The 14,873-nt window shown below is 35.7% G+C and overlaps 1 protein-coding gene across 1 annotated transcript; it reads right to left on the bottom strand.

Annotated features, from left to right (window-relative positions):
- LOC107645833 (multisubstrate pseudouridine synthase 7) lies at window positions 663-7,351 on the bottom strand. Its single transcript, XM_016349959.2, has 20 exons — window positions 7,129-7,351; window positions 6,696-6,786; window positions 6,416-6,622; window positions 5,835-6,049; window positions 5,466-5,538; window positions 5,035-5,091; window positions 4,823-4,902; window positions 4,672-4,734; window positions 4,506-4,593; window positions 3,964-4,066; window positions 3,734-3,837; window positions 3,487-3,560; window positions 2,618-2,682; window positions 2,272-2,444; window positions 2,028-2,095; window positions 1,862-1,922; window positions 1,693-1,730; window positions 1,536-1,604; window positions 1,073-1,409; window positions 663-955 (listed from the first exon to the last, which is right to left on the bottom strand). Exons 1-20 carry the CDS (start codon window positions 7,215-7,217, stop codon window positions 926-928), a joined length of 2,085 nt encoding a protein of 694 aa, XP_016205445.1. The 5' UTR covers window positions 7,218-7,351; the 3' UTR covers window positions 663-925.

Here is a 14,873-nt window from a genome sequence, read left to right as displayed (position 1 = left end):
AAAATTAGGCTTCAGCTACGTTTCTCACTCCCACAATGCTACCTGTGATTATTTTCTCATCTAAGATTAACTTACTGTGTGGCACGTTGATTATAAAAAATGAATGATGTGTTAAAGATGATGTGAGTAATTAAGGACCGAAGAAGACGCAAGAAGGCAGCAAAACCATGATAGCGATGGGATGAGAGGGATAAAGATGAAAAAAAATGAAAGGAAAATGTGTATTAATTTTGATTGGGACTGGTTTCAGTAGGTTCTGTGGATTGTGTAATAAACTTGAACACAAATGGCAGGGCATGTGAAAACATTCAGAGGATGGGGCCAATTACTCAAGAATAAGAATTATTGCATGCTACCAAAGGGATACAATGTATGGTACAGCCTCCTCTCATAGCTCTTGATCTTCTTCATCTTTTTAGTGGTTACATTTTGAATTTATACATTAAAAACCCTTCCATTCCCTCGTCTTCAACATCCTAACTCGCAAACAATCCCTTAAAGAAGGTTCCTCTGCTCAAGTAGAGACCATATTTCCACTTCCTTGAAGAACTTGCTATCTGATTGCCACATTCCCCAAACTGCACGCCCGCACGCGTGCACGCACGCACACTTGTCATAGAAAAGTATACGGATCTGTAAGTTGTAGCTAAATACACACAACATGAAACCAGGGATGGTACGTTGTTGCTAGAATGGAACTGCAGAGCGTGCACAATGTGTTAAAACACTTAAACCCAGTACACTGAAACCATGGAACATTACACATACATAGATTCGATTCAAATTTTCAACAGAAATGGTCCAAGTGTTGATTTTTCTGTTGTCAAACAACACAAGAAGTGTACTTGTGAGGGGATTCTGCTCTGCCTGTTGCGAGATACCCTAACATCTAACAAATGATACTTAAAACAAAATTTCCACCTTCTTACTGGTTAAGTGTCTTGTGATATGCAACCTGAAAAAATATGAAAAAGAAAGGGTTTTATACAGACATAATTGACAGAAGTTTGTTCTAATATATATTTAAGGAATCGAATTAATAGATATAGGAATTTTCGAATGGAATGCTTACAGATGTTGAAGTCTTCAGCAGTTCTCTTATGGCCATTGTTGCATAGCATGAAGTAGGGAGAGTAAAACTCATTTTCAGAGCAGTTTGGAAATCTTGAGAGTTGGTGCCAGAGACAGATTCATCTTGTGGTAATATCACTTCCTCACCTTCAATCTCGTTATCATCAGCCTCAATGTTTGCACCATCATTTGAGTTCTCTAATTCTCTCGTATTATCTTCCTTTTTTGCATCCGGTGCACCCACTGGTCTGACACCGTTCACAGGTTTAGACTTGATGATCTTGTCTAAATCTGTCTCTACCAATGGCTTAGTACTATCAGCATATTTTAGTAGTTCCCTGCAGTGGCACACAATCAAAGTCAATGTCCACAATGTCCAATAAGGGATAAAGGGAATCACATGCCAAAAACGAAATGAGTAAAGTCTACACAAATACAATCAGGTGGAGCAGTTAGGTACACACCATTCGAAATTAATTGGTTTCTGAAAAACCCTTCTGTAACTTCCAGTCACATTAGTTATTGAAAATTCCCTAATAACAAGCAGGAAAAAACAAGATTAAGAGAATCTGCAGGAGTAAATAATACAGTGAGATTTGAGTTTGGGTTGTATAGTTTTACTTCACATTATGCACACATTCTGTCAAGCTGATTCGATCCTGACCAATAAAAGAGAGCAGGCGATCAACTAGGAAATAAAATAACCAAATAACCATCCATGAAACAGCAACAGAAATATCTAGCTACATGGGTGCGGGGAAGAAGTATACAAGATCAATTTGATACATACTTTATCTGCCAAATCATGATAAACTTTTGCCACATCATTTGTTGGATAAATTACTCGAGAACTGCAAGACCATCAATGCAGAAATCTAAGCAATCCCCATAATAAATAACAGGTAAGATATGAGCAAACTGAAAACTGGTTAAGAAGATCGTTTGTCAATGCTTACCCGGGCATAGGAAGTATGACATCCTCAATTGTATAACATCCTAAATTAAGGTCTTCAGCAGTCACAACCTGCCATGTATCCAAAAAAAAATACATATTGTATGTGAACTACTATGTTTAAACAGATGAGAGAAATTAATGATGTACCATAAGTTGTCCATAACCACCAGAGGACATACCTCTAAAGCATTATTTAAATTGAATACTAAAAGAGCTCGGTAAATTAGGTAAAAATAGAGAATAACCTTCACATAATTATTGCTTTCTTCTTGAGTATCTTCAGAGACTTCCTCTTCAATATTCGAATCATATCTATCCCCGCAGTCATCATCACATTCAGGTCCAACAATCCCTGTAACTTTTCCAGTAGGATTTTCTTTACAATATACCAAATCTCCTAATACAACTTGTTCAGTTCCTGGCACACAGTAGAATCACATTCAACATCAACTTATTAAATAATTATTTTGACTTCAACATAAGGATCGGATGCCATTGAATCACGAGTTATGACGTAGAGATGAAAAAGTAGGAGCTAAATTGCCAGCAAGGTAAGCAACGTATATCTATAATACTATTAACACAACTTACCATATTTTTGCACCCTTGTACTAGCTGCATGGTTCCATAAAAAGCTTTGGTAACTATGTACATACCTAACAAATAAGCAGAGATGCAACCATTACATTGGGCTGATTGATAACTTGAAAATGAAATGATAGGTTTTATCAGTGTTCTTCTATCACACTTGTCTTTGTACATGAATATAATATGGAAGACAACATCATCAGATAGACAATAGCACCCAGTAAAAGCTTCAGAAAGAATTTCTATTCGAATATATGTAGGCTTGGGATAAACTATGAAAGATTAAATTCCAAATCATCACAACAGAAACTTTGTGCTTATCATAACTTCATTTCTATTACAAAAGAGAAAACTAATGCTCAATTGCTTGCATAGCATAAACACAAGCATGTACTCTGTAATGTGGCAATGATACTTTGTGCATGTTTGATTTTGATAATTTTATTCCCAAAAAAGGGAAAAAATAAAGCTCAGTTGAACATTTTTATTATGACTTTTCTTAAAGCAAAGCAAAGTGAGCCCAAGTGCACAATCGAATAATGCGTCCCAAAATTTCCCAATAAATTATGTTAAATTTAGAGTCAGGTATTGAAAAAGAGAGAATGAAAAATGTGAAATAAGTCATTTTTTATTCTGGTCATAAGAAACAACTGAAACCTATGACTACTTTGCAGTGTCCAAAGAAACGATATCTGTAATATTATATAACCATAGATGACTGGAATATACAGAAATGCACTTTGGTATTATGTATAACATATAACATATATAAGTACATTTAGAAGAAAAAATATTAGCAATGACAGTGAAGCACTGATTTAGCCACACAATACACATCAAGATATCAAGATACTCAGATAATCATATCTTACATCATTCTAAGAGTCCTTGGAATAGCTTTCAATGCCTGCACGTAATTTCCAGGAGACTTTTTTAAGTTTTGCAGCTGCAGTAGATTCGCAACAAATTGGACAATTAGTTATAACATCATGTGTGAAAAAGTACAGGGTTAAAAAATTAGCTTCGCATCCACATTCAATTTATGAACTGTGAAGCACAACATATTACTGATGATTGTGCTAATAGAAACTTATCAGGAAATATTTATTTGAAGCTTACCACAGCCCTTTCAGCAACCAAATATCGAGGCAACTGCCTAAGTGTTCCTTCAATATCTTTGCTATCTTTATAGTACTTGCGTGCCTTGGCTATAGCTTCCTTTTGTATTTAATTAACAAAGTTATCAAAAACAAAGGCAATCAACTAATGACATTAAGCAACAATCTATAAGAAGTCAATCAAGACAAACATCATTGATTATATATTATAGAAACCATGAAAAAGGATATCTCCATCTCTTGGATCAAGGATCATGTCAACAGCAAGTTCCCATTCCCCTCGAAATAAGGCAGCACCAATAAGGTGAGTTGGCACAGAACCACTTCCGAAACGCTGAGAATATCCACATAAAAATAAATAGTTTAATAAAGCAAACGCAAAAAAGACAACAAGTTGAATAATACAGAGTAAAAAACAGTGTTATTACTTTAAGTTGGCATACATTTTCAACAAGTTTAAAAGCCGTTTATGTCTTTGGCAAACAGCCAACACCATGGCCTAACAAAACTACTTCACATTATAAAATATAGACTTACATAACATAGAGTAGAGATAACTTTAGAAGTGTATGTTATATATGCAAAATACCAACATGTAAAAGCTATTAGAATAAAATCATTCATATGTCTCTAGCCGGCATCGTATTTGAGTCTCTATAAGTGATCTAGACTTTAGAGCTTGATCCTCATTTGCCCCTATTCTTAAATTTCAGAACATGATGACGAAAGACACACAAAGATAGGGAGAGAAAGGTAAAGGGTACGGGGAGTACTTGTAGACCAAAGTAGTTAATGAAGCCATGCCTTCCTAAGGCATCTGCAGATGCTTTTATGGTATCTTCAGAATCTGCAACCACACCTCTGAGAACATATGTCAATACTTCAACAGATACTAGTTTAACAGAGAAAAAGTATTTCATGAATAGAAAACACCCTCACCTCAATGTGATTGTAAATCGGTTCCCTGAGAGCTGGCCCAAAACAAGTCCTTCATTAACATAACTGAACATAGTAAATTAAAAGTTTCATCATTTGTCAAAAAATTATAGCAAGAAAGATCAAGAACTCAAAAGTCAATCAATCACCTTACCAGAAATCACCCACTTTAATGCCAAATAACCTCTCATTAAGAGAAGCTACCCTACTTGCCAGCTGCTTATAAACAGTAACCTAGAAACACAAGAAGAAGTAAACCACTTTAGTATCAATCTCTAAATGAGCAGTAATATTAACTACAGCAGCTGGCATACAAAGAATGAATGTTAAGTGCAAAATCAGAAATAATGTGAAAAGCGATTATACCCTTTGGGTTGAGACAGCACGTTTATCCTTTGTACCCGCAAAACCAAATGATCTTGACTGTCAGTTCAAATGCCAGTCAGTTTAAAAGGAAAAAGTGCAAAAATCTCAACAAAAATTTGCATCGTGCATGTGTAACATACAGACACATGCAAACATTTTTACAGCTATAGAGAATAACAATATACCTAGTTCCTGGACCTATAGGCAGGAAATAGAAAGTGATGCAAAATGCAGTCATAACCAATCATAAATATGTTAATCATATAATTCATAACACCAACAACCAAACCTTCTATACAAGTGGCAGATTGGAAAGTAACAAACCAATGACACGATGAAATGCTCGTTAATTAACAGAAAAAAGATGTGATATCACAGAAAACAACTTGAAATCATAATCCAATAGAAGTTTCGCAAGGAAGAACACACACCTGGATGCCAAGCATCTTTCCAATCACTCCAAGGGCTTCTTGCGTGTCTTTGTTCTCCTTATAAAGATGAAACCTGGAAATTAAATTGAAAGAAACATTAAGTTACAACAATGAGCAACTTAGTAGAAACAGGGATGCTATCAGTTTATCATAATGTCTACATAGAGTAGAATATAATGCAGCCAATAGTCTTGTAAAATATATTATGCCCTAGATATCCCATCCCATTACCCAATGTAACATATATTCTGCGGAAGAAAAGAGTTAAGATTTTAATGTACAAAAGTTCTCAGAGGTGATATAAAAAGAAATAACAGGAAAGACAGTTAGTATTGCATTTTATAAAACAAAATGCCTGAGAAAATTCACCTAAGGAACTTCTCAACATTTTCTGGCCAACTTTTTGAACCTCTGCTGTCAAAAGGTTTATCACCTCTTTCTTTGCGCTTCTTGGAGTTTCTACCGTTGTTGTTTGGCCCACCGGAATTCAATCTCACACGGATGCATTTTGATGAAGCATCTGGTCCATCAACAGTGTCGGTAACAAGGAACTTGAAGTTTCCCTTAAAGAACTTATGCACTGCCTGACAGATTTGAGAAGAATAAAAATACACGATGATTAGCGAAAAAATTACAGACTGAAATACTAAATTTATAAGTTTGCTAACATGCTAGGTTTAAACAGGTCTCATGCTCCTTAATTCAAAAGCACATTACAATGGCTTGGACAAATCACCTGCACATCCAAATGATTCAGTTTCTACTATGTTTCTTAAACCCTAAACCTTAAACAATATAATCTCCTATAAAACCTTTAATCTGTTGCAGTTGAGACACCCCAGTCCCTATAGTATGACTCAACGTCCAGGTGCTTGCAGTTGCAAAGTCACCTTTTCATGTGTATCCAAGTGTACCCCACAGAACAAGAAAATGGCAAAGTCCATACTAACCGTTCTATGAGATTTGTTTGAATCCGGAGAAAGGACAAGAGGAGCTACACTTTTGTCATCTCCCGTATTAATTTGATTAAGAAATTCTTCCAAACAGCCTGCATCGGAATCCCCAGCAAGAGATTTAAAAGAATCAAGTAAAGCAGCATAACTGGTAACTGTTGTTGTATCAGACTCTGATGTGTTTGTTCCAGTTTCTTGAACACTCTGAAATGGAATTAAAACATCAGAAACTAACAAGACTGAAAATCAAACCATCCATAAGCACAGATCAAAATACCCTTTGTTCCTCCTCAGGAGGGGCATCAAGTGAAGACAAGTGAACAACTTGTCCATCTCTGTCGACTTCATTAACAATGAAATCAGAATATCTGGATCAATTTAAAACAAACATGAAAACACAATAGACAAATTCGATCATGTTAGCATCATAAATTGTTTATATATTATAATGCATGCATTTTCACTGATTCCCACGTAAATGAAAGACCACAACACCAAATAAAGCTTTCCTGAACAAAGAATTTCTTATGATTCAGCACGCCTTACAATCAAAGCTTTTTTTTTACATGCAAATTAGATAACACTGTTGGAGCTTTTCAGTGGAGTTTGGAACAAATATAAAGTTGAAATCGAAATGCAATACAAGAAATTAAAAAAGAAAAAAGAACATTGGTTGGAAATTGGAATGCAGAGAAGGGAATAGAGACGACCTTTGCTTGAGGACACCACGGAAGCCAGGAAGGTTGGATATGTAACAGGAGATGCCAACGTGAGATTCTTCAACGGTTTTCATCGCCATAGCTCACAAGTTTGAAATAACTGTAGTGGTGTCACAAATGAGTAGGGTTTTAGAGATGATAGGCTAAACCAGACTCCACACAGAAGCAGTTAGCAGCCAGTACCACCACGTTGTTCTGCCGCTTGCATTTCATTTTCAATTCCGTTTTTTTAAATTCAGATTATTTTTTTTCGTCGCGGATGTGATGTGCACTCAAGTTGTAGTAATTCACTAAAGGAGAACATGAGGTGAGGCCCAACCAACAATAGGCCCAAGAGCAATAGAAAAGAAAACACAAGCCCGGCTTGGGCGTCAAAGATGGAAATTTTTACCTGACCAAAAAACAAGTTGGAAGATATTAATATATTAAAAGAAAATGAAAATATCAGACCCAGAATAGAGTATTCAATATTCATTACCCAAAAATATAAAACAAAAAAAAGCCTATCAAAAATAAAAAATACAGAGAATATTTAGAAAAATAGAAAAGTAAGAAATCAACCACTATTTCATAGTTATATTAAATAATAAGAAAGTCTATTACTAGTATACTGTAGTCCTCTATCGCTCGGGAACCACTTGACTGACCCTGCGGGGCTATTACACCTATTCCATTCCCGGATTCTTGGCTGTTGTGGAGAATCCATTCCTTTGTTCATTTATGAAGAAATCTTGTCCGAAGGCTTCAATCCATTAGCCCTGCTTTCTAGCAGTTCAAGCAAGTCGAAAACTTGGAAGTGGAAAACCAAAAGATGCTATGCTGCCTACCAAAGAACGCATGGATAAGTGGGCGAGCAAGCGAAGCCCCAGGCTATTACTCTGTCTTTGCTTTCTTTAAGCGCGCTCCGAACCGAACGAGCTTCGCCGCGAAGTGAGATCTTAGAGCAAGGGTGGTGGGTCAGAGTCAAAGACTTCCCAGTAAGGAAGATTCATTGAATCCTTATCTAAGGGGTAAGAAAGGGGGCTTTCAGAGCCAACTGCATTTCCTAACTATGTTACCACAGAGTCAGATACGGGTTTAGGCAGATCCGAGGTATCAGACTTCACTAAGCGCGTATTTTTTAACTAATTTTTTAATCAAGTCTCCCGGATTTTTTCTCTTGTGTATACAAACGAACACTTTTTTTTTCTTTCGTTATCATCGTTGTCATGATCATTTCCTTTTTTTGCACGCTTTTCTCAATGTCGTTGTCGTTGTTGCCAAAGTTGTCTTCTTCTTTTTGATGTTGTTGTTATTTAATTTTTTTCTTTTTTTTCTTCTGCATTTTTTTATTATTATTATTGTCGTTCTCATCGTCTTCATCATCTTCTTCTCCAATAAATATTAAAAAAAATAGAGCACAAAAAAAATTGATGTATAACACATCAATTTTAATGTACATCACACAAATTTTAGCATACAGCACAAAAAATTTTGAAAAAACTATTTACCCAAAACATTAATACACAACCAATGAAATATGCACAGCACATAAATTTTGGAGGATTACATATTCAAAACATTGACTCAACCAACAAAAAAAATACATTCGTAGAAAAATTTATATGTTATGTGTAAAAAATTTTGTACTATGCGCACAATTTTGTGCTACATACAAAAATTTGTATACTATACTAATGAAATATACAAAGCACATAAATTCTAGTGTATAATACAAAAATCTCGATACATAACATATAAATTTTGATGTGCAGCTCTAGAAATTTTTGGAGGGCCCAAAACATTAACTTGCTCAACTAACAAAATACATTCGCATAAAAAATTTGTGTGCTATGTACAAATATTTTTGTGTGTTATATACAAAAATTTGTATACTATATCAATAAGTTTGTATTATGTGCAAAATATTGTATGTTATACCTAAAAAATTCGTGTGTTATATCAATAAGTTTTCGTACTCTTCATTCTCCAATAAATATTTGTGTGCTGCAGAAAGCGCGGAAGAGAAAAAATGGTACCTATGTGCAATAAGTTTTGGATGCTTTCTACTTGAGTTCTGGATAGAAAATCATTAATGATAAGACTAGAATTTTGTTTTCGAATCATGTGGATTACAGTGTTCGAGAGGAAATTAGTGACTCTGCATGCTAGGAACACCACAAGCAATAATTCAAGTAATGGAGACCACGATATAGTGGATGTACCTGCTCTGGCTTCTGGGTCTCGTGCCCAAGATTGATTTAGGATATGTTTATATCCTGTTCTTCTTCTATAGTTATGATGAATCTTATAGTGTGGAATTGTGGAGGAGCAGGGAAAAAAACTTTTCCTATTCTAATCAAAGATACCATAAGGGAATATCGTGCTAGTTTTTGCATCTTGTTGAAAACTCACATTAGTGATGATCCTGGAAGATCTATTTGTGAGAGATTGAGGTTTGACAACTTTTTCAATGAGGATGCTAGAGGATTTTTCGATGGTATTTGGTGCTTGTGGAGTAATGATTGTTAGCTTGTGGATATTATCCCTTACAGTTCTAAGATGGTGCATATGGAAGTAAGACAAGGACAATCTGTATGAAAAAGCTTATGATAAACTGAAGTGGTTCTTTATCAAAGATACCCTAGAACACATCGGTGTTTTGGAGCACATAATCAATTTAATCTATTACTATATCTCAACTGTGAAAATAAATTTTTTTTGGAATGGTGCAATGTATGCCCGCGTTTTTTTTTACTGTACTTGCACCAACTTAATAAAATTACTTAAAAGGACATTCAATCATAAAAGAGTTTATTAATAATAATAATAAAAGAAAAAAAATTAACTATACTAATTCATTTGACTTGATAATTGATCTTTTATGTTGTCTCCTATTTCTTCTAGTGTCCGAATATCTTTTTGTGTTGGTTCCTCCCATTCATTAATTTCAAAATTTGTAAATCCATTACTTGTAGTGGTACCATTATCTTCATTGGCTTGCAAAGAAATAATATCTTCAAACTTTTGTAAAATGCTTATGTTATCCAAATTCATCATTCTTATCAAATTATGAAGAGTGAAATATACAATAATGATATCATGCTGAATTTTAAATTTGACTCTTAATGACATATTTTGTAATATCTTTTATCTTGTTTTGCATATTCCAAAAGTCATTTCAATTCCTGTTATTAAACTTTAATGACAATGTTGAACTTTGCATTGTCCGATCTAAAGTTTGGTGCTAGTCTAAATTGTGAAATATGATACTTTGTATGACGATAGGATCCTAAGAATTCCTTAAAAATTGGATAACCAACATCAATTAAGTAATATTTACCTGAAATACATTAAAAATATACAAAAATAAAGTCAATAAAAATTAATATAACCTCAAAAAAATTAAATGATACAACTAACTTTCTGGTGGATGTGAAAATTTTAACTTTCTTATTCGAAGAGTCTCCATAAAAATTCTTGTATTATGTGTAACACCCTGATATTCAAATCCTTATGCTCGAGTCATAAGTCAATGATATTAGGGTGGTATGATTCTCAGGTGGATTTTTAATATATAATTATAAGTATACTTGAAAGTAGTATTAATCGAGAAGCCTGAAAAGAGTAACAATAAAATCGCGAAGTCATATCACTCACGTATCGATAACTAAAAGCTAAAGCGTGAACTCGAAAGCGATATACGGTTGAAGACATAAAGGAGAATAAGAGAAGGACAGTATATAGGTATATAACATAAGTAAATAGCACTAGTCGTGACCCGCGAAGTTTAGGTCGGCTAGGGTACAATATAACAGTAGTTGACAACAGAATCTCATATTCTCTCCCAAAAGAAACATAAGAGCATCTATAGGTAAGTTCAAAAGAGTTCAATACATCATGTAAGCTTTTCAAGGTAAAGGTGGAGAGATTCTAAGCAAAATATAACGTAGAGAACATAAAGATTTTCTCTATCTCTCAGATGAACCACAACTCACTTATGAGCACCTGGACCTATAGCTGAAAAACAATAGATATATACGGAATGAGAACCCCCGATCCATGGGTTTCCAGTACGGTAAAAGTGCCAAATAAATATAATGCATTGTAATAAAAACTCACTAAGCATCCTAACTTCATTTCACCTATATTCACCCTATGTTCTCGCTAATCCATAAACAGGCAACTGTCATAAGGGAATGCTAAATCTAAAATATATCTTTTATGCTTCTCAACTCTCTCTAACTCTCCAACGAATCAGAATCAGAGTCATAAACAAAACCATCACCAGTTATTCTATCTCAGTAATTCTATATCAATACATCATATCCTCACCTAGAGCAAGTGAATTCACTTCACTGCGTCTACCTAGGGAGCTCAAATTATCTCATTCAATAATCGTCATCATTATTCAATCACATCATCAATTCATCTCATCAAGAACAGCCCTCAGCGTCCACCAACACCAGCATGAGAGACCTCTCAGTTGTACAAACACAAGCAATACAGGCAAGTAATACAGAATTAAAGTACAAGTAGAACAAGTAGCATATAATCAGGTAACATAGCATATATGATATAGCAATCCAAAACAAATAGGCAAACCCAAACAATTTAAACATATGCAAATGATGAATGCATGCCCTATGGCTGATGATATCATCTGTCGGTTATATAGCCAACCCGACAAGTCCTGGTAGCTAACAATTGGACTGTCCCTCTGTCGTGCATCTCTAACTCGAGTTATTCTCAATCATAATCATTATCATAATCATAATCATACAACACCCACATTGGTGTTTATCCACGGGGGCGAGCTCATCCGGAACTTTCACAGTGTCCGGCCACACTTACGACATAGGGTTAGTAGAGTATCGAGTCTCAACTTGGAGCACATGGTGGCTAGTCACTGCTTTCATCCAGGGAAACTCGTATCTCAGATAATCATTCCACATTCATTCATAACATTCTGTAATCATTCATCATGACCATATCGTCATTTATACATCATATGATTGCACATTTTATACATCACTCATCATAACCCGGGGCAAGTGGGGCAAAACCACAACCCTTGCGTCCACCCGAGGAGCCTCTATACTAACCAACCTAGAGCAAGTGGCGCGCAACTACAACCCTTACATCTACCCAAGAGGTACGTTCTCATATGCCCAGGAGGAACCAAGGAGGGGATCCTAACCTCTCACCATCTCGCTGGGGGCAATTTTACAATACTAGGAGGAACAAGGAAGGGGATCCTCACCTTCCTTCATCTCTCTGGGGTCGCACTCAGGGGCGGAGCTAGAAATTTTTTTGGGAGGGACCAACATGAAAAATATAAGTTAAGAAGAAAGGAAAATTAAAAATTAAAAAAAGTGGTCGCACTTCCGAGAAAGAGAGCTTAAGATAAAACAATCATTCAAAGCCATATTTTCATTTTCAGCCATAAATCAATATTTATCATGGCCATCCGGCTCATGGCATAACCCATAACCAGCCAATAATCATTATCAAATACAGCCTTTGGCTCACGGCATACACCGCACTTCCATCATCCCCCTCAGCAACTCATACAGTCATCATTAATCATGACTCATCATTAATTCTCCCCTTACTTCGTCCACAAGTTACCACATCTCCTAGTCTCTTCCCATCGCTAGGCATACTATAAGTATTTAGGACATAAAGGGTGAGAAAGGAGACTTGAAAGTCTGAAATGTGGCTTGAAAACTCAAAATCAGCTTTGGGGTGAAAACAGGGTCACGCGTGCGCGTTGTCCACGCGCACGCGTGAAAAGCAGAAAAGTTACAGTGACGCGTACGCGTCACCCACGCGCACGCATGGATGGGAGAAAAGTAAAGGGACGCCTACGCGTCAGCCACACGTACGCGTGGGTGCGGTTTGTGCCCCACGCACAAAACCAGCACAATACCCGCATAACTCTCGGGAACTTTGGCTGGGCACTTGAATCAGTACATCAACGCATATGCGTCGGCCAGGCGCATGCGTGGGGGAGTGAAAATTTGAAAGTGACGCGTGCGCGTCGGCCACGCATACCCGTGGGAGTACAATCTGCCAATAATTTTACTAAGTTAAAAAGCTGCAGAATTTCACTTTTAAGCCTCAAATTCCACCACACATAACTTCTTCTACAAAATTCCTTTTTCAACCATTTCTGAACCGTTGGAAAAATCTTTGAATAAACTTTTAAAAAATAATCATTTTTTTGAAGAATTCTGAACTCTGTGGACTGAGTTACGAACCGCCAAAGTTGGTTAAAAATCAGTTTTTACTCCAAAACTAGAAATCACCAATTTTTTCTAATGTTCACAAGCCAAATTCATTCCCACAAGCTAAATTCATTTCCACTCATCCAAATGACCACAACCCAACCACATTCACATAATTATACTCAACTAAACTAAACCTACCTCCTCTACATAATTTCATCCAAAACTATCAAATTCCACACCTCAATTCCTCAAACCTTGTTATTCAATAACCAAACCAATTATTCACACATTCAATAACTAAAATCCATCCAATCTCTTATATCATCACACAACACACATATCAACTTACCTTCCTTACCTCTTTTCGGCCTCCGCATATTCCACAAACCAATATTCATTATTCAATTCATCAAATTCTCAACACACCAAATATACAAATTCACACAATTCTCAACTCAATCATCAATTCTCATTATATAACAACTATACATATTAGTACCAACCATTTGCACAATCCAAACTTAATCCTAGGGGAATCTAGCCTAGGAATTCTCATCACACCATACGGTACTTAAATGAAACTTAAATCGTACCTCTTGTGACAAAAATAATTGAGTTTCTTCTTGGAAGTCTCCACCAACCCTTAACTCCAAGCCTCACCAAAGCTCCTCAAGCAACACCAACCTCTCAATTGTGCACCAAAATCACCAAATACACCAACATAACTAATTTTACATATATACATTAACCTAGGGTTCATTAAAATGATAAATCACAAGGTTTAGAGGGTTCCTAACCTTAACTCACAAAATTGGTTGATGGAACTCACCAATGGCTTATACTAGAGCACTCCTAAACAACCAAAATCATAAGATTTCCTCAAAACCCAAACCAAATTTGAATTTAAAAAGAAAAATAAAAACTGGGTAGAGGACAATAGATTACTCATCATAAAACTTAGATAGAATTGTAGAAGATGAGAAGTGCGACGCATGGCCGCAAACGGCTCGTCAATCAGAGTTCTGGAGAAAAAGTTATGGTGATTTGAATATTGAAATTGAAGTTGGAACCCTCACCTCTCACCTCTCTCCCATTTCAGCGCCCCAAGCTCCTTTCTTTAGGGTAAATGAGCTGAAATGCTCATAACTATTGTTTATATATGTTGGGTCTTGGGCCTACTTGGGCCCGGTTCACTTATTTTTGTCGTTGGCCCAATTTTGGGCCAAAACCTTTAACATTAGGGTTTTAAATCGCATTTTAAATATTTTTACCTTTCCTAATTATAAATCCTAATTTCTTAACCTTATTTACTTATAATTAATTTTTTCGTCTGCAGTTCCAGACAGATCTCAGTCGGTACTGCCGGTCAAAATTTCAGTGCGCGTTCTTACTCAGAAAACTATGTTTTCCGACTCAGAAAAATCCACTGAGTCCAAATATCATATTTAAATTATCAAATTTCGATTGCTAGATTTTCTAACAATATTCATTCCTATTTAATTTATTATTTAATTAATTACGATT

This window comes from Arachis ipaensis, chromosome B06, assembly GCF_000816755.2.
Source record: "Arachis ipaensis cultivar K30076 chromosome B06, Araip1.1, whole genome shotgun sequence".
Lineage (NCBI taxonomy): Eukaryota > Viridiplantae > Streptophyta > Magnoliopsida > Fabales > Fabaceae > Arachis > Arachis ipaensis.
This window is presented reverse-complemented; position numbering and strand designations above follow the sequence as displayed.